The sequence below is a fragment of the Acinonyx jubatus genome, chromosome A1 (assembly GCF_027475565.1).
Source record: "Acinonyx jubatus isolate Ajub_Pintada_27869175 chromosome A1, VMU_Ajub_asm_v1.0, whole genome shotgun sequence".
NCBI lineage: Eukaryota > Metazoa > Chordata > Mammalia > Carnivora > Felidae > Acinonyx > Acinonyx jubatus.
This window is the reverse complement of record NC_069380.1, coordinates 224384887-224405520: the sequence shown is the minus strand read 5'-3', so window position 1 is coordinate 224405520 and position 20634 is coordinate 224384887. Positions and strand designations below refer to the sequence as shown.

The 20634-nt window shown below is 45.5% G+C and overlaps 1 protein-coding gene across 2 annotated transcripts in view; it reads left to right on the top strand.

Moving 5' to 3' along the window:
• The window catches only part of OTULINL (OTU deubiquitinase with linear linkage specificity like), a 31390-nt gene extending 11083 nt beyond the window's left edge, over window positions 1-20307 (top strand). The window contains exons 1-8 of one of the 2 annotated variants that reach the window (XM_053202038.1): window positions 3351-3420; window positions 10772-10931; window positions 11020-11051; window positions 11153-11244; window positions 12549-12698; window positions 15888-16016; window positions 17337-17606; window positions 18550-20180. In XM_053202038.1, the coding sequence (XP_053058013.1) occupies window positions 3366-3420; window positions 10772-10931; window positions 11020-11051; window positions 11153-11244; window positions 12549-12698; window positions 15888-16016; window positions 17337-17606; window positions 18550-18723 (1062 nt within the window). In that variant the 5' untranslated portion in view covers window positions 3351-3365 and the 3' untranslated portion in view covers window positions 18724-20180. Of the gene's footprint in view, window positions 1-3350; window positions 3421-10771; window positions 10932-11019; window positions 11052-11152; window positions 11245-12548; window positions 12699-15887; window positions 16017-17336; window positions 17607-18549 lie in introns of those variants that run through there. The other variant, XM_027074397.2, reaches the window with a different exon arrangement.
• Window positions 20308-20634: the final 327 nt, after the last annotated feature.

The following is a 20634-nucleotide window of genomic DNA, read 5'->3' as shown; positions in this document are numbered from 1 at the left end:
GGAAAAAAACTCAAAAGAATGCCACTTCCTCACCTGTAAAACTTACATGAACTTTGGATTTTGGTGTCTGTAAATAAGGTTTTCTTGGAACACAGCCTCACTGTGTATTGTCTAATGGTTGTTTTTCTGTCAGGGCCCATTTGGGTACTTGGCACAGAGACCAGATGGCAGGCAAGCCTAAGATACTCTCTGACCCTACACAAGAAAACTGGCCGACCCCTGACCGAGCATGAAGGAGTGGTCATGTTTTTGGATTGTCTCCTGGGGGGTCACGCTCAGGACATTGCATTCTGTCCTGTGGTCTCCCTTTAAGTGTGGCATGGGTTCGGAGGAGAGTGGCCTGGACGACGAAGAGACCCCTTCGAGCCCGTGTCATACGAGGACTGGTTGAGACAACGAGAAGCAGGCACAATGGAAATGATAGCTGCCTTCTATAGTTGTTTTGAATTCTTGGGAGAGAATTGCCCCGGGAAGGCAGTTATGAGGTTAATTGAAAGGGCACTGACCTTGAGTCAGAACCTGTTGGTTCAAGTTCAGACTTCTACTTGCTTTCTCTGGGCTTCAGTTTCTCCACCTCAGAGATGAAGGGGTGCACACGACAGGCCGTCGGATGACCAGGTCCGCAGCAAATTAAGATTCAGCTTTCACCTCAGAGGTGTTTCCAGGCCAGCAGAGGACACAGTCACAAATATGCCTAACTGACCTGCAGTGTAGACAGAGTGCGGCGGCCAGGGGCGGGGGTGGGGACAGCACTCTGTCTACACTGCTCTGCAGAGGGACTGGTGTGAATCAGGCCTTGGAGAACAAGTAGAACTCCAGCGCCTTCGCCCAAAGCATTCTGTGATTCTGTGAAAGACTTAAAAGGTGTCGCATAGAAGAGTCATCTGACATGATCCTCATGACTCCAAGCAATAACGATTCAAGCATGGTTACAGGTCTGACCGCACCAGCCTCTTGCTCAGGAACTTTCCCTGCTTTTCAGGTAACACCAGCATCTCTAAAGGGTCTAAAGGCCCTTGCTTTCCTGGCCTTGTGAACTGTTGCCGTACCCGCTGGCTCTCTGCTCTAGCTCACGTGGGACTAGGTCGGGTACCCGTGGTACCTCTGCTGATGGAGCCACGTTTCTGTGGAGCATTGCCTGGGTCGTGCCCCAGACACACGAGGAGAGGTCAGCCTTCTGTTTGCAATTGTAACATCAGCTCTTGGCCCAGTGTTCTGCCTGCAGGAGGAGCTTAATCTATATTCATTGACTAACAATAGACTTTGATCAATAAAGAGAGAAATATTCCCGAAAAGAAGATGGTCTCCCACCAACGGAAGTGAGTTCCCACCCCCAGAGGTGGAGGCTCACAGGGACTCAGTGGGAGAGTTTCCATTTGCACTGTGCCTCTGTGGTTACAAGCACACTTTCGTGGCTGGCGTTTGCTTTCATCTAACCGTCTGTTATCACTATGGTCTTCTCCATTAGAGAGATGTTTCGAGATCCTTGAAGCTCAGTGGTTTGTCTGAGGTCCTACAGCTAGAAAGTGGCAGAGTGAAGACAGAGTCTCTGGCTTGTTTCGCCAGATCAGGGCCAAGGAGAGTGTCTGGGTGGAGCAAGTGATCCTGGCGTGCTGAGATTTTTCTCCAGAGGAGGAGTTACAACTTGCTGGTCCACAGAAGCCTATCCCACCTCCAGCTTTTGTATTTTTATAGCTGGGAGGGTTCAAAATCCCCTACGCATGATTAGAAAATTTAACTTCTCTTTTAAAGTGATGGGTTGCAATTAACACCCCTGAACTTTGCCCTAGTAAATGGAAAAACTCTGAGCTATGACATTGTTACAGACACGCGCACACACACACCAGAGCCCCGTTAGTGTTTGGCAAGGAGCAGTTTCCTGTTGTATTTACTGACGCTCAGTTTAACAGGAGCCTTGGGTAAAAACATGCCCCGTCCCGTGGGGATTGTGCTCCGAGCCTAAGTGGGTTGCATGACAGGGCTACAGCTGAATGTCTCACTGATCATGACTTTCAAGATAAAAACCTTCCCCCTTGGTGGCTGTCTTCCTCAGTGATACCGATCTTGCACTTTTTGGTTATAGTTCTTTACTGAGTCGAAGACTGTCATTTCTTAGTTGAGCAGAATTCATACTGAAATTTACAAAAGCTTACAAAGTCCTTTGACCTCGCACTTGTTAAGAGGATATTTTTTTCTGAATATTTCCTCTGTAACTGAAAACAAAGAGCTAGCCTGTGATTTTTCAAGAAGCAAGACCACTTAAGCGTAGTCCTTTCCACTGCTGTGCTGACTTGTAAAACCTCTCTCGTGGTCTCCCCACGCTCCAGAGACACTTTGCCGACCTCCCGGGATTTGTTCTGTGTGTTTACCCTTGGGCTTACGTCCCGCTTAGTTTATTTGTTTGGACTCACGTACATTATGTTGCTTTATTCCCCAGCCTCTTGGTTTCTCACAGTTAACCCCAGAGAGAGGTGACCCGCTTGGGGATGGAGGCCTGCCTGCCATGTCTGCATCCAGTTCACAGGCCCTGCTGTTATTCTGAGTCCCTGCAGTGAGACACGCGCCCCCCCCCCCCCAGATGTGCTGACCGTGGGGTGTACGGGTCGGGGCTCCGTGGGCCTGGACGAGCCGGCCAGGAGCCTTTCCTGATGGGAGGGCATTGTGCCATCTGACCATGAGCTCCTTCAGGACAGAGCATGTGACTTTCACTACCTGCCAGCCCGGGGTGAGGGTTTAGGGGAAGGAAGTATAACCAGGGAAGGGCTAGCAGGAGAAAGGAAGGCCTTCCCTGATCCTCCTGGGTCCCTGGCACCATGGGGTTTCTGATCACGCCTCTCTGCAGTACTAACCTTTGGTTGGGATAACCCCGAAGCCACCTTCACTTTTTCAGAGCGGGTGGTGTTCCACAACGCAGCTCAGAAAAGTGAAAAGTTTACCAACGCCTCTGAAACGTCTGTGTCGCTCCCCCTGTCCCTGGGTGGGACGCCCCACCCCTTCACTCCTCTGGTGGCAGAGAGTGGGAGCTGTCCTGGGGCTCCCCCCGTCCACCCCCGCCCCAGGCTCCCCTCTGCTCCCTGATCCGGCAGTCTCTCTCGGGCGCTCTCTCCCCTACCTCCTGCTAAATAACCATAACATGCTATCGATGCACATGGAGGGGCTGTTGAAGTCATTAAATTACATTAGTATCTTTTACCTTGAATGTTGTTTTTAACAAGATGACACTAATACACATATTTCTTCGCTCCCTGTGCTCTCAAATTTCTAAGTTAAATCGCCTTTTAGGTCTTTTGGCTCAGGCCTAATCTCCCCCTTCTGTGGCCCACTGGGTAGCCCCTGATCTGCTTCAGGAGAAAGTCAACAGCCAGATGCGGTTGGCTGTGTGGACGTGTGTGGGGAGAAGGCGCCATGGACTGCTGTACCGTGAGTAAGATTGGGAGACAAGTAGAGGCAGGAATGGATGGGCTGCCTGGGCCCAGGAAGTCACTGGAAGTTTCTAGGGCGAAGGAGACACTGAGGAGTTTCCACGAGAAGGAGCCCAGGGCTCCCGGGGGGAGCTGCCGTGTGCATAATCACTCTGTTTCCGGCTCTTCAGTGAGTTTTGGTTTTGTTTTCAGGGCTCTTTTTCTTTTTCTTTTTTTCTTTTTGGTTTCCTGTTTTAATGTTTGAATTATTTCGACTTTGGTACATTTTAGAGAATGGAAAAAACTCTAAGTAGAATTTTACCACAAAAAGGTGGCTTTTTTTTTTTTTTCCTCTTTTCAGTTCTAGTCAGTGGTCTCATCTGCCATATATAGTTTGAGTGATGGCAGATCAGATTTTACGTTCAGATAGCTGCGTTGTTGACTTCAGGAGGCTCTGGTGCAGTTACTCCAAGATATCTTAACTACTTAAGTATGACTTCTTCCCACAGTAGGGGTTGGGGTCTCTCGCGTGTCTTCGTGCTGAAGATTGGGGGGATGTGTGAGGCCTAATTAATCCACTTTCCAATAGGACAGAAATGCATGGCGGCCTCATTTCAGCCACCACCCGGGTTGTCCATTCCAAAAGTCCTGAAAAGACACTGTGGGTTTTTTGTCTCTTGACGAACCTGAAAGAGAACCAAACCCATAATTCTGACGGTGCTTCTGTTCTCTTCCTCTCCTCTTCACTTCCTGGAGATTCTTCATCACCAAAACCTGCCCCCATCCCTTGTTTCTGGGAGGTCCTCATCCTCCTTCCTCTCTGTATTGTGTTCAATGACCAGATCACTGGTGGGGCCTTGCCCTCCTTCCTGTTTGTCGGGGTAAAGCCTCACCCAAGCCCGGGTCCTCTTGGGCAGGGGAGGGGAGGCTGGGCCAGGGCTGAATCCTCCCTGAATTCTCTCCCTGGGCTGGCGGACGGGGGATTCCCCCGTGAAGATCCTGCCATGAGAGACTTTAATCCCCCCTCAGCTGTATTTGGGGAGATGAGATTTGACTCATGAGATCATCCAAGTCATGTTTGTGATCGTATTTTGCAAGGCACCTCATTCGTGGTATTCTTGCCTATGGCTGTTGCTTTTGAGTTGTAAACCAGTTGTTGACACGTGCGGGAAAAATTGATTTTAATTCTCTTTTTAAAGAGTCTTAATTCCACTTGCTGCAGCAAAGCTAATTTGAAGACTTACTCAGCTGCACAGTTCACAGGCAGGACAGCCAAGTGATAAGGCACTCAATGTTGGCACCGCATTGCCCTGTCTTGGGATTCCAGCTTTACCACTTACATATTTAATTTCTCTCTCCCTCGCATCCTCATCTGCAGAATAAGGGTGGTTTACAGTAGTAGCAATAAAAATAATGATCAACACAGACTAGGGACTCAGGCTTTGCCAGACAGCTTGCTCAGCGCTTCCCTAACATTTTCACCCACCCTTACAACCAGCCACTCCAGAGGCAGAAACCACTCCGCCCATGCCCTCCTTCCCCTACCATGTGACTCTTCAGGAAGGATCAGGAGGGCCAGCATGGCACTTCCTGTGTTCCAGGCACTGTTGCATTGTGTTTTGATCCCCAGGTGGAGAAACAGAAGCCCAAGAAGTCACCAGTGTAGGAGGAGGGCCGGGATGGGGGTGGGGCAATGTTTGCAGGAGCAAATGAGAGAATTACTTTATTTTTTTTAAGTTTATTTATTTATGTTGAGAGAGAGTGAGAGCGAGAGAAAGCGCACATGTGCTGGGTGTGGGGTGAGGGGGCGGTGTGCAGAGAGAGGGAGAGAGAATCCCAAGCAGGCTCTCTGCTGTCAGCTCAGAGCCTGACACGGGGCTCGGACTCACGAATCATGAGATCATGACCTGAGCCTAAACCAAGAGTTGGACGCTTAATGGACTGAGCCACCCAGGTGACCCAAGAGAACGCCTGGAAAGCCCATAAGGGGCTCTGGCTTATAGCGAAATTCCAACTGTAGCTATTTTAATTATCAATGGAGCCATACTTTTTCCTACTAAAACACTGCACTTCCTCTCCTTAGATGAAGAAGCCCCACTCCTTATAATATTTTCATATATTGTGCAAACACCTCAGGGCTGTGTGAGCTGCAGCCGCTTACACGGGACTTACGGGTTCCCTCCTCCGGGTCGCTCCCTGGCACCCACACCAGCCGCCATGTTCGTGCACCCTGGTCCTTCTTTGGTTTGAGTCACTTGACCAAAACCTGTGCCAGTTAGGTAGGGGGAAGCCAGGAGTTTAAGTTTGTAGTCTAGGTTTGCACGGAAAAGGCGTACTCCGCCCTCACGTGGTTTTTTCTAATAAGTTGATCATATCCCTTTTCTGCGTTGGAGGCAGGGCTTAATTTCAAGGATGAGGGCATTAGGCTAAGGAAGTGTGTTGTGTGTGTGTAGGAGTGAGGAGAGCCACAATCTGTAGTGGGTCCCGTGGAAGCCCTAGGCAGCTGCTATGGAGTGGCCTCATGCTCAGGAGAAGGCCCTGGCTTAGGGGGTCTCAAATCAAGGGCCCGAAAAGGCCTGGAAGTAACCCCGAGACTACAGTGGGTTGGTTAGAGTCTGTGACAGATGAGAGCAGTGTTGCCCCACGGAGGGCGCGGCAGCCAGACCCCACCTCAGTGACCGCAGGCCCTCTGAGTCCACACAAACACGAGCGCCACCCAGTGGGAAATGGGCAGATGCTCTAAAAGGCTCTTCCCGGAAGAAGAAATGTGAATGTGTTCCTACAGAAATGTGGACGGCTGTGAGAAATCACGACTGGAACTGGTGTTTAGGGACACAGGGACGCTCATACACTTAAGGGGGTGTTAGTTGATGGTTTGTTTTGGAGGGTGCTTTGGCAATATCTGTCAAAACTAAAAATGTACACACCCCTTGATCCAAAGTTTCCTCTTTTTGAAATTATCCTAAAAGCTACCATGAGTTCATAAGGACTATTGGAAGATAATGTCTTTCTCAGCAGTGTTTGTAAGAGTGAAAAATGGGAAATAATCCAAATGGTTTATTGGTAAGGCAATGATTATGTTACATATATGATTGTCTATTTTTTTTTTTTTTTGAGAGAGAGAGAGTGGGGGAAGAGTAGAGAGAGAAAGAGGGAGAGGGAGAATCCCAAGCATGCTCCATGCTATCAGTACAGAGCCCAATGCAGGGCTCGATCCCATGAACCGTGAGATCATGATCTGAGCCAAAATCAAGAGTCGGACACTTAACCAACAGAGCCACTCAGGCACCCCATGTGATGGTCTATATGTATACTAAAATATTATGCATTCTTTAAAAAGAATAATGTAGATCTATGTGTAGTTAAATGAAAAGATGTCTAATGTGTATGAAGAGAAAAAACAAACTAAAATCGTGTAATATTCATTTTTCTAGGAAAAGTTTATAAATACGTTAAAAGAAATTATGTATCGCATAGACAAAGTTCTAGTTTTTCCTGAATTTAAGGACTTACTAAAATTATTTACATATGTCAGAATTTTTCACAGTTGAGAAATCACTGAATTAATAAAAATCTAAATTGTAGATGTAAAGGCAGTATAGCTTTACATTTTTTCACATTTTTTATTGACTTTTTTATTTATTAGCTTTACATTTTTAAACAACCCACACAAAGTTTTACTAAATATCTAGGCAGGAGTAAATGTATAGTGAACAGCTAATTAATTGTTCTAAACAGATGAGTACCTGTTTTTGAAAATGTTCTTTTAAACTGAGAACTTTCCCCCTGAGATCAGGAACACGACAGGGATGTCCATCTCACCGCTGTTGTTTAGCATAGTGTTGGAAGTCCTAGCATCCGCAATCAAACAACAAAATGAAATAAAAGGCATTGAAATTGTCAAAGAAGTAGTCAGACTTTTACTTTTTTCAGATGACATGGTACTCTACCTGGAAAACCCAAAAGACTCCACTAAAATCTGCTAAAACTGATAACATGAATTCAACAAAGTCGCAGGATACAAAGTCAATGTACAGAAATCAGTTGCATTTCTATACACCGATAATGAAGCGACAGAAAGAGAAATCAAGAAATCGATCCCATTTACAATTGCACCAAGAACCATAAAATACCTACGAATAAACCTAACCAAAGATGTAAAAGATCTGTATGCTGAAAACTATAGAAAGCTTATGAAGGAAATTGAAGAAGACACAAAGAAATGGGAAAACATTCTGTGCTCATGAATTGGAAGAATAAATATTGTTAAAACGTCAATACTACCCAAAGCAATCTACACATTCAATGTAATCCCAATCAAAATTGTACCAGCATTCTTCTAAGAGCTAGAACAAACAATCCTAAAATGTGTATGGAACCACAAAGACCCCCAATGGGCAAAGTAATGTTGAAAAAGAAAACCAAAGCAGTAGGCATCACAATCCCAGACTTTAGCCTCTACTACAAAGTTGTAATCATCAAGACCGTATGGTATTGGCACAAAACAGACACATAGACCAGTGGAATAGAATAGAGGACCCAGAATTGGACCCACAAATGTATGGCCAACTAATCTTTGACAAAGCAGGAAAGAGTATCCAATGGAAAAAAAAGACAGTCTCTTTAGCAAATGGTGCAGGGAGAACTGGACAGCAACGTGCAGAAGAATGAAAATAGACCCACTTTCTTACATCATACCCAAAAACAAACTCAAGATGGATGAAAGACCTAAATGTGAGACAGGAAACCATCAAAACCCTAGAGGAGAAAACAGGCAACAACCTCTTTGACCTCAGCCACAGCAATTTCTTGCTTGACACGTCTCCAAAGGCAAGGGAATTAAAAGCAAAAATGAACTATTGAGACCTCATCAAGATAAAAAGCTTCTGCACTGCAAAGGAAACAATCAATAAAACTAAAAGGCAACCAATGGAATGGAAAAGATATTTGCAAATGACATATCAGATAAAGGTTAGTATCCAAAATCTATAAAGAAGTTACCAAACTCAACACCCAAAAAACGAACAACCTAGTGAAGAAATGAGCAGAAGACATGAATAGACACTGTTCCAAAGAAGACATCTTTGGATAGATGGCCAACAGACACATGAAAAGATGGTCAACGTCATTCATCATCAGGGAAATACAAATCAAAGCCACACTGAGATATCACCTCACACTAGTCAGAGTGGCTAAAGTGAACAACTCAGGAAACAACAGATGCTGGCAAGGATGTGGAGAAACGGGAACCCTCTTGCACTGTTGGTGGGAGTGCAAACTGGTGCCGCTGCTCTGGAAAACAGTGTGGAGGTTCCTCAAAAAATTAAAAGTAGAACAACTTACGACCCAGCAGTAGCACTGCTAGGAATTTATCCAAAGGATACAGAGTGCTGATTCATAGGGGCACATGTATCTCAATGTTTACAGCAGCGCTTTCAACAATAGCCAAACTGTGGAAAGAGCCTAAATATCCATCCACTGATGAATGGATAAAGAAGATGTGGTTTATATATACAATGGAATGCTACTTGGCAATGAGAAAGAATGAAATCTTGCCATTTGCAGCAATGTGGATGGAACTGGAGGGTATTACGCTGAGTGAAATAAGTCAGACAAGGACAGATATATGTTTTCACTCATATGTGGAATTTGAGAAACTTAACAGAAGGCCATGAGGGAGGGGAAGGGGAAAAAATGGTTACAAACGGAGAGGGAGGGAGGCAAACCATAAGAGACTCTTAAATACAGAGAACAAACTGAGGGTTGATGGGAGGGGGGATGGGGGAGAGGGGCAAATGGGTGATGGGCATTGAGGAGGGCACTTGTTCGGATGAGCACTGGGTGTTGAAGATAAACGAGGAATCATGGGAATCTACCCCCCAAAAAGAGCACACTGTACACACTGCATGTTAGCCAATTTGACAATAAATTATATTAAAAAATAATAACTAACATAAAAAAGAAGAAAATGCCCTTTTAAGTAATTGCAAATATGTCTAGGTTCATTCACTGGTAACTTAATTTCTTTATTTGCTAGTAAATTCTTGTGAGAGTTTAAATGTACATCAACTATCGGTATGGTCAAAAATGCTAAAATTTGGGCACCTGGCTGGCTCAGTCGGTGGGGCATGCGACTCTTGATCTCAGGGCCAGGAGTTCAAGCCCCACATTGGGTGTGGAGCCTACTTTAAAAAAAAAAATGCTAAAACTGTAGATTCTGAATTGCTGAGGCTTTTACTACCGTTAATCACTGGAATTTTACTAAACCTTGTGCCCGGGAGGGGAAGATTTCACAATGAACCCCGGGAGGTTTGGCCACTATTCAAAAGTTCTCTTCCTCATTTGTACTTCGGCATTTTACATGCTCAAGCATCATATAATTGGGAATGTGCTGCACGTAGTAAGATATTGCAAGTATGCGGTTGGAGCTCTTGAGGCCCTTTCATGCTCTCTGGCCAAATCAGGAATTGCAGTGTGGACCACACACAGCACATCTGTCTCCACCTCACAGCTCTGCTGAGGTGTCCACTCCCTGGAAATGATGTCTGTGTGCCCGCGGTTTGGACCACTCATTGTGTGTGTTAAGGTGATGCCATCTGTCATCGCTCCTAATGCTTTAAGAATATCCAAGTGGCTCTAAAATTAAAAAAAAAAAAAAAAAAAAGGCGGGGCACCTGGGACACTCTGTCAATTGAGTGTCCAACTCCTGATTTCAGCTCAGGTCATGATCCCGAGGTTGTGGGATTGAGTCCCACATTGGGCTCTGCGCTGAGCGTGGAGCCTGCTGGAGATTCTCTCTTTCTCCCTCTGCCCCCTCCTCCAATTGTGCTCTCTCTCTACTTAAAAAACAAACAAAACAAACCCAAGTGGGCAGATGCACATGGTGGTGGCATCACTGAAGGACTGTGGTGTGGAGCAGGATCCCTGCTGGAACCATTCTCGGATTCAGCAGATATGCAACACAGGGTGCATTCTTAATTAATTTCGTTCCATCTTTCTCCGGGGAGATCGGCATTTTTCCCCAGTGTTGCAGTCAAGACAATTGGGAGTAGAGAAGTGAGCTTTCTCACAGTCACACAGCCAGGGTAGTCGAGACATGGGTTTTGAACAGGTCTGAGGGATTCCGAAGCCTATGCTCTATGATTATTCCTCGTGAATTGTGTGGGACAAAGACATTCTTACATACGACATTGATTAGAGGAGAACTGGGTGTTTCTTTAACTTTCAGATTGAATTTTTGAATGCCTTAAAAACTGTTCATGTACTCAATGACAGACACTTGGCAGGTACAATGAGCGATATATTTCCCTCCCTTAAAGCAGACTTGGGTAATTGTGATGTGTCTTTTTTCTATTATTAAATTTTTGCAGGAAGTGACCAAGTTCACTCCTGGACGCTGGTCACCAGCCAAGCCTTGGATACTGCGTGGAAGATAGCCAGGGGCTCAGTGACGCTGGCGGTAGCATTCCTGGTGGCTGCCCTCTGCTACGTGAGGAGGATGCACTCCTATTTAGGGCGCCGGCTGAAATGGTAGGTGGTTGTATTATCCTCCGGTTTCACCAATAGACCCTTGCTTTCCAGAGTAGATTTTTGATGTTATTTTCCCTTTACCTTTTAGGTGGATTGGATATCTGCAGAGAAAGTTCAAAAGTAAGTATTTTCATGTTTTCTTATTTCTAAGGTGCAGGGAGGGTTCAAGAAGGGCGAGGAAAAGGGAAAATTCACTACCTTTCCTATCTGATTTGGTCCAGGGAACCTCAGCGTGGAGGCGGAGGTCGATCTCCTCAGTTACTCTGCGAGAGAGTGGAAGGGAGAGACGCCGCGTGCCAAGCTGATGCGGAAGGTGCGTCAGTTTATACAGGTCACGGACGAAGGGGAATTTGTGTGTAAAAATCAGGACACTAACATTCCGCCCTGCTTTACTGAGGGCGTGGACGATGGCTGTCACTTCAGGAAACTTGAGGGTGGCACTCTTCAGCTCTGTCCGCCAAGCCTACGGGCTCTCTGGACAAGCAGGGGGACCTTCTGTCTTTGCAGGGATTAGGCACCTGGATGTAAAATTTTGAGGAGTTTTAGAATTTTCCATTGGACCGACCTTGGTAACTTTTCCCAGCGGTGCTATCCAACCTTGTCAGCAACGAGAAGTTTTTATTTCAAGGGGCGCCTGGGTGGCTCAGTCGGTTAAGCGTCTGACTTTGGCTCCGGTCATGATCTCGCGGTTTGTGAGTTTGAGCCCCGCGTTGGGCTCTGTGTTGACAGCTCAGAGCCTGGAGCCTGCTTCCGATTCTGTGTGTCCCCTTCTCTCTGCCCCTCCCCTGCTTGTGCTCTGTCTCTGTTTCTCAATAATAAATAAACATTTTTTAAAAATTAAAAAAAAAGAAATTTTTGTTTCAAGTCATTTTTAGCGAGGTCTTAAACGTATATAGTATTTTCTTTTCCCTTTGGCCACATTATAGCCATCATCACCCCTAAATGGCATTCTTTTGCTCCTGGGCTTCCAGGAAGGTGTCAGTTGAAAAAGCATGACACAGACTGAATACACACAAATGTCCTTTTATTTTTTTTATTTTTATTTAAAGAATTTTTAATGTTTATTTATTTTTAAGAGAGAGAGAGAGAGAGAGAGAGAGGGGGAAGATACAGAATCCGAAGGAGACTTCAGGCTCCAGGCTGTCAGCACAGAGCCCAACATGGGGCTTAAACCCACGAACCACGAGATCATGATCTGAGCCAAAGTCGCCGCTTAACCTACCGAACCGCCAGGTGCCCCACAAGTGTCCCTTTGAAATGACATGTCCTCATGGGGTATCTGGATGGCTCAGTCGGTTAAGCCTCTGACTTTTGATCTCGGCTCAGGTCATGGTCTCCTCGTTCATAGATTCGAGCCCCGCATTGGGCTATGTGCTGGTAGTGCGGAGCCTGCTTGGGATTCTCTCTTTCCCTCTCTCTCTGTCCCTCCCCTGCTCACCTCCCCTGCTCTCAGAATAAAATAGTGACATGTGGTCGCATTCATAATTTATAATTGTTATTGTCTCTGTTGCCCCCTTTCTTTGGGGGTAATGCCTCGCTGACAATACAGTGAATTCACTCTCTCTATTCCCTTATCCAGAGGGTTTGAAAACGAACTTTCTGTTTTTGTGTGGACAGGCTTACGAGGAGCTGTTTTGGAGGCATCACATCAAATGTGTCCGACAAGTAAAGAGAGACAACTATGACGCACTGAGGTCAGTGTTGTTTCAGATATTCAGCCAGGGCCTCTCCTTTCCATCGTGGATGAAAGAAAGAGACATTGTGAAGGTATGTCCGCTGGAAACGGGGCGGGGGGGAGGGGCGGGGAACGTTGCGTTGACAAGAACTGTAGCGCAGATGGCTGGGTCTTCAGTGGGCGGCTTTGTGCGTCCTGAGGTTGAAGGAGCCTTCGAAGGCCCTGTGGCCCCCTCCATCTCAGAAAGGCCGCCATGCTCAGTTGTGTTTGCTTTGGATGCCACCATCTTTGCTCGAGAAGGGCATCCATTCTTCAGAAGCAAGGTGGTCTACTGAAACGCACTTTTTTACTCTACGGTTATTTGAGGTTTAACAAATGCATAGAGCGCTCCAGAGATTCTCCACTGTTCCTTTGTAGTCAGCCCTTCCTCACCCCTAGCCCAGGGCCATCGCTGGTTGGTCTTAAGACCCTATGGTTTTACCTTTTCTAGAATGTCATATCAATGAACTATCCAGTGTGTAGCCTTTTGCATCTGACTTCTCTCACTTAGCAAAATGCATTGCAATTCAGGGGTGCCTGGGTGGCTCAGTCAGTTAAGCGTCCGACTTCGGCTCAGGTCATGATCTCGTGGTTCACGAGTTCAAGCCTCGCGTCGGGCTCTGTGCTAACAGCTCTGAGCCTGGAGCCTGCTTTGGATTCTGTTTGTCTGTCTCTCTTTCTCTGTTCCTTCCCCTGCTCATACTCTCTCTCTGTCTCTCAAAAATAAAACATTAAAAAACTTTTTTAAAAAATGCATTTCAATTCATCCACATTCTGTGAATTTGTAGTTCATTCCTTTTTACTGTTGAGTGATATTCCTTGATGTAAGTATGACATAGTTTGTTTATCCGTTCTTCAGTTGAAGGACATCTGGATTATCTCTAGTTTTTGACAATCCCGTACAAGATTTTGTATGAATGGAAGTTTTCATTCCTTTTGGGCGAATGCCTGGGAGTGAGATTGTTGGCTCATGTGGTAGGTGTAGGTCCGAGTTCATAAGAACCTACCAAACTGATCTCCTGTGTGGTGCGGCCATTTTGCATTTCCACCAGTAGCGGGTAAGAGTTCCAGTTGTTCCCAGTTCTAACCAGGATTGTCAGATTTGGGGTTTTTTGTTTTTTGGGTTTTTTTAGCCATTGTGATAGATGTGCGCTGGCGTCACTGTGCTTTTAGTGGGCATTCCGCTAGTGAGGAGGGATGAACATCTTTCCATGTGCTTATTGGCCATCCATTATTATCTTTTTACAGAAGTGTCTGTTCAAATCTTTTGCCCCTTCTTATTTTATTATTGATTGGATTTTGAGATTTCTTTATATATTCTGAACACAAGTGCTTTATCAGATATGTGATTTGCAAATATTTTCTCCCAGTCTGTGCCTTGTTGGTTTTTTTTTTCATTTTAATGGTATAAAGCAATATATTCTTTATTTTATTTTATTTTATTTATTTTTATTCTTTATTTTTTGTTTTTTACTTTTTAGGGAGAGAGAGAGAGAGAGAGAGAGAGAGACAGCGAGCATGAGTAGGGGCGAGGGGCAGAGAGGGAGAGAAAGAGAACATCGTAAGCAGGCTCTACACTCAGCATGGAGCCCGATGCAGGGCTCGATCCCACAACCCTGGGATCGTGACCTGAACTGAAATTGAGAGTCGGACGCTCAACCAACTGAGTCACTGAGGTGCCCTGAGGCAGTACATTCTTGATGAACAACCTGAATTTTCATTTTGAATGCAGGAAGTTCAACCTAGGATGTACATTTAAGGGCAGAAGCACAAAGAAATAGGAGTGTATAAAGTATATGCATATATATAGCTGCACATGCTCTATTTCCTTCCCATTTCTTCCTTGAGAGTTGCTTTTATTAGTTTCATTTTATCTAGGAAGCACTCATCAAGTGTGTGCAGGGTGCCAGCCCTGCGGCCAGCTGCCGAGGACAGAGAATACGGCCACACCCCGGGGTTCCCCAGGCTCAGCCAGGTGGGGTATGGGTTAGATCCCTTCACTGGATCAGAGTCTTACAAATTCTGTGGTCTTACTTAGTCCCAGCCAGAGTCCTGTAAAATGGATATCTTGTCCTTGATTTATGGTAGAGGATGAGGCTCAGAGGGTAAATAATCTGCACTGGTTGAGCAGTCTCTTGGCTGGTGAGTGACAGAGTGAGGTTTGGACCCCCAAGTGCCTTATTCTAAAATCCATATGCTCTGCGATATGCTACGGTATTCTAGCGTTCTTAGGGTAAACAGAATTTCTAAACGGATATACCTAGGCAGTTTGGGAAGTGTTTTATGCAGAAAGATGGTTTCATAGACAAAATCTTCATGTAGGTTTTCATCAGCTGTGAAATTGTAAATTAAGAATATGATCCACGGGGCGCCTGGGTGGCTCAGTCGGTTAAGCGTCTGACTTCAGCTCAGGTGATGATTTCACAGTTTGTGGGTTCAAGTCCCGCATCAGGCTCTGTGCTGACAGCTTGGAGCCTGGATCCTGCTTTGGATTCTGTGTCTCCCTTTCTCTCTCTCTCTCTCTCTCCCCCCCTCTCCTTGTACTTTGTCTCTCTCTCTCTCTCAAAAATAAACATTAAAAAAAAAAAAGAAGAAGAATACGATCCAGGGGCACCTGGGCGGCTCAGTCGGTTAAGCATCCAACTCTTGAATGTTGGCTCAGGTCGTGATCTGATCTCACAGTTGTGAGTTTGAGACCCGCGTTGGGCTCCATGCTAGGTGTGGAGCCCACTTAAGATTCTGTCTCTCTCTGTGGGGTGCCTGGGTGGCCCAGTGGGTCAAGTGTCCAACTCTTGGTTTCGGCTCAGGTCATGGTCTCGTGGTTCGTGGGATCAAGCCCCAAGTCAGGCTCCACGCTGAGCATGGAGCCTGCTTAAGATTCTCTCTTTCTCTCCCTCTGCCCCCTCCCCCACTCATGCTCTGTCTCTGCCTCTCACTCTCTCAAAAATAAATAAGGAAACATTAAAAAAGGAAAAGATTCTCTCCCTCTCTGCCCCTCTCTCCTGCTTGTGCTCCCTCTCTCTCTCTCTCAAAAAAAAAAAAAAAAAAAAAAAAAAGAGGGAAAGAATATGATCCAGATCCCTTAATCCGCAGATCTAAAAGAAGAAACTCTATGTTTTTATTTAGTCTTTTTAAATGGAGATTCCTGAGTGAGATAAGATCGTGTGCCGTGACATATTCTAGGTTGTAATGTCATAAACGTTGAGGTACTAATCACGGTTGGCATCTCCTTCCTTTTCAAGCTTCCTGAAAAACTGCTCTTTTCACAAGGTTGTAATTGGATCCAGCAATACAGTTTTGGTCCTGAGAAGTATACAGGTTCCAATGTGTTTGGAAAGTTACGTAAATGTGTGGAATTATTGAAAACGCAGGTGAGTGTCTGGGGGAAGAAAAGACGAGGAATGAAAGCACACACCCGGGTGCAGTGAGTGACTTCTCTGTCAGGCCTGTCGCCCGATGCCTCGCGGGGAGGGCCTGTGGGCAGGAGCGCCTCTTCCAGGAGCTGACGATGGGCTTTCCTGTTCTTTCTCCTCCCAAGTAACCAACGAGAGCAGCGTTGTACGTGATCATTAGGCCCGTTATGGGTTCAGGAGGCCTTTGTGGGTACAGTCCCGTACCTTCGTTTTCCCCAGAGAGATGTGGTGCAAGGTCCAGACAGGGCATTCAGAAATGCACTTCTGGAATATGCCCCATTAATAACTTGGGGACACCACAGACGCTGTCATTTGAACTAAGAGTTTTCCTGCCTTTTAATAGACACAGATTTGGAATTGTTGAAATGAACCCTCCCCGGTAAATACCGTAAAATTTCTGTGCTGTGGTTTTTTGATGTGTAACACCGATATGTGAATATTGTGTCCCTTGTACTGTTATTGTGAGGATTGAATAAGTTAATACATGTGGCTTTAAACCGTGCTTGGCACATGGTGAGTGGCAAAGAATACTAGTTATTACTGTTTGTCTCTGGAATATCTGCCGTGCGACCCAGCTGTATTAAGCTGTCTTAGGAAACTGACTTGCTTGGTTTTTTACCTAATCGGTGGTGCTTTTTTGAAAGATATTTAAGCTAGTTTGTTATTATAAAAGTAATATATACTTGTGGTTAAAAAAAATCGGGGTCAGGGGCGCCTGGTGGCTCAGTCGGTTGAACGTCCGACTTCAGCCCATGATCTCGTGGTTTGTGAGTTCGAGCCCTACGACAGCTCGGAGCCTGGAGCCTGCTTTGGATTCTGTGTCTCCCTCTGTCTCCGGCCTTCCCCCACTCACGCTCTCTCTCACTCTCTCTCTCGGAAATAAATAAAGATTAAAATTTTTTTTAAAAAAATCAGGGTCAGGGGCGCCTGGGTGGCGCAGTCGGTTAAGCGTCCGACTTCAGCCCGGTCACGATCTCGCGGTCCGTGAGTTCGAGCCCCGCGTCAGGCTCTGGGCTGATGGCTCAGAGCCTGGAGCCTGTTTCCGATTCTGTGTCTCCCTCTCTCTCTGCCCCTCCCCCATTCATGCTCTGTCTCTCTCTGTCCCAAAAATAAATAAACGTTGAAAAAAAAATTTTTTAAAAATCAGGGTCAAAAATGAAAAGTTAAAGGTCCCCTCTATTAATCTCTGGTTTATTTTTATACGTACTTTAAAACTATGCCATGCTGTCGGTATTCACCTCTACCCTGTAAATCTCACTCTCACATCTGTGTTTCCAGTGGACTGAATTTAGTGGAATTAAAGATTATCACAAGAGAGGAAGTATGTGCAACATCCTCTTTTCTGATGCGATTCTGGAATATAAACTTTATGAAGCTCTAAAGTTCATCATGCTCTATCAAGTCACTGAAGCTTATGAGCAAATGAAGACTCAGAAAGTCATTCCCAGTCTTTTTCGGCTCCTGTTTTCCCGGGAAACATCCTCTGACCCTTTGAGCTTCATGATGAACCACCTGAATTCTGTGGGCGACACATGTGGACTGGAGCAGGTAATTGGGGCAGAAGAATGTGTTCAGGACCCCATGGCAGTGCCTAAACACACAGGTGTGTGGAGTTTACTTTCAGCTGATAAACCCACCTGCGGCGAAGCAGCGGCTTGATGTCGTTGCCCCTGAAAGGAGGAAAAGAAGAGTAAAAACCTCACTGCTCCGTGCAGTGTGCCGTGTGTCTGTCAAGCCCCGTGGCCCCTGCGCGGTGCTGGAGGCCCTTCTGAGCTCTCACTCTGCTTCTCAGATGGTGGCAGTTGTCCCACAGCAGAGTTCAACCGAGAGAAAGTCCAGCTGGAGAAGGAGATAACGTTTGGGAAAGCGTTTGGTTCCTTAGTGCAGATAAATAGACACTATTGGAAAAACCCTAGGGGCGCCCGGCTGGCTCCGTCGGAAGAGCATACGACTCTTGATCCCCGGGTCGTGAGTTGCAGTCCCGTGTTGGGTGTAGAGATGATTAAAACTAATGAATCAACTTTAGGTTAAAAAAAAGAAGTTATTAAAACCTTTAAAATCCACATAAGACTTTTTCATTCCCATAGAAAAGAGGTTTTCTTTTGTTTTGCTTTGCTCTCTTAGGCGGTGTGCAAAATTACCTGCCATTTTTTTACAAAAATTTATCTGAAACTAGTTGGAAAACAGTGTGATTTTAACTGTGAGTGAGCATCCTTTACTTTTTATTAGTTGTTGTTTTTTTTTTTTTTTTTTTTTTTTTTTTACGCCCTGTAACTTCATGCTGGTCTACAGAGATGTTGCTCTGCTTGTCCCCTGCCTTCCGCATCGTGGGCATTTGTTCCTGACGCTGGCCTTTCGGTGGTTCATGTGTGGGTCTGGTTCCTAAGCAAGGGCACTGCTTCCTAAGCTTCAGGAGAACACGCTCCCTCCCCTGGTGGGGGCGGGAAATTGGAAATGTGTGTTTGTGACCTCTCTCTCGTCTCTTCTCCAGATCGATATGTTTATTCTTGGACACTCCCTTGAAATAAAGATAAAAGTGTTCAGACTGTTCAAGTTTAACTCCAGAGACTTTGAGGTCTGCTACCCAGACTTGCCGTTCAGGGAGTGGCCCGAGATCTCCCTGCTGACGGAGAATGACCGCCACTATCACATTCCTGTCTTTTAAGTCTGGCGTCGGCTGGGCACCGGCCCTCGCCGTTCACAGCGGTCACACGTTCAAGCAAAGTCCAGGTGGAGAACCAAAGCTGGTGTTGCGACCATTGAAAGGGGCGGGACCTTCTTCTCCGGAGCTGCAGGTGCCCTGGACACAGAGGTGCACGGATGGCATGCTTTTGTTTTCCAGTGACTTCCTCCAAACCGGCCTATTTGTGTTTGGTGGTTTGACCTTGTTCACACGGGCTCTAGTCATTTCACATGCCACAGGCCTTTAAGGGCACTGGGAAAGGAAATCTGGGCAGTACAACAGGAAAAAAAGCGAGAGGAGAAGGGGAAAGGACTAACCAGGAACGAATTTGTCTGTAACCTGGATGTTCTCATTAGGAACCTTGTCTTTGATTTGAGATCTTTATAAACATGGCCTTATTTTATAAGCATTACTTTCCCAGGAATCTTTATGGCATATTGATTTTCTAGAACCACTTAATTAACTGTAAAACTATGTGTGTGGGGTATGCGTATACACACACACACACACACACACACACACACGCATACACATGTATATACATTGTATAGTTTTATATATACATATATGAACACACACAAATCATCACTACTTTGTAATCTTGTACAATTTGTTTTATATCACTTTACACTTTTTTGTTACTGTTGCATCTGGCCAGTTGAATATGTTTTATGATAAAAAAGATTAATTCTGTAGATTAAGGTAACTGAATGACAACTATTGAACTATTACAAAATACTAACTGTGGTGTATCTAATGTGTATTTACCTGTGTATTTAACGTGTGGTAGGTAAAATAATGCCACCCCCGATCACCATGCCTGTGTCCAAATCCCTGGGACCTGGGAATACGTTGGGTTAGATGGCAAAGAAGAAGAAGATTGCAGGTGGGATGAAGGTACTAATCTGACCTGGGAGGTTGTTCTGGGTTCTCCAGGTGGGCCCAGTGTAATCCCAAGGGTCCTTAAGAGGGGAGGAGAGGAATTGGGAGAGGGTCAGGATCAGAGGAAAATGTAAAATAACAGAACAGAGAGAGAGAGAGAGACGCATTATTTCTGGCTCTGAAGATGGAGGAAGGAGCCATGACCCATGGAATGTGGATGGTCTCTGAAGGTGAAAAGGGAAGAGAACAGAGTCTTCCCCAAGGCCCCCAGAAAGGAACGTGGCCCTGCCCACACCTTGATTTTAGCCCAGTGGGACGGAACCCGTGTCGGATCTCTAACCTGCAGAACTGTAAGATAATACGCTTGTGTTAAGTCACTAAGTTTATGGTAATGTGTTAGGTTAGAGCAGCAACTGACAACTAATACGCTCGGGCTAACGAATTTTTGGTCATCTTTATTTTGGAAATACTTTTCTAGTTTATTTTGGTCATCTTTATTTTGAAGGTACTTTGCTAGGCTGTTTTGAACTTCAATAAATACAAAATAGCTTTTAAAATCTTGCCTAATGGTCTGCTACTTCAAAGTTACAAATCCTTTCTAAGAGCGACTTAATGTTTTTGATGCTAATGTTTTCTCCCATGTTCATACTGCTGTGCTAGTAGAAATAAAATTAATTGCTGTGGCAGATGAAAACAACATCCAGATCTTTTGTACTGGGGATAATCACTTGTGTGTACTACTCAAGCCGGACGTCTAATGCACACTGTACTGTGCCTGCTCTCAGTTAGTTTCCTGGTAGAAGAGTTGGAAAGCAATTAGCTCAGACCAAGGGGCTTTCTGTCACCCAGATAGCCACACGAAACAAGAGTTCTTCTTTTTGTTTTAAACGGGAGTTCTTCATTGATCTTTCTAGCACGTTCCCACTTGGAAGTGTGTATGGTTTTGCATAACTCCTGTCATTTAACTGACCCCATTGAAAGTTCTTCCCATGATACATTACTGTGACCATG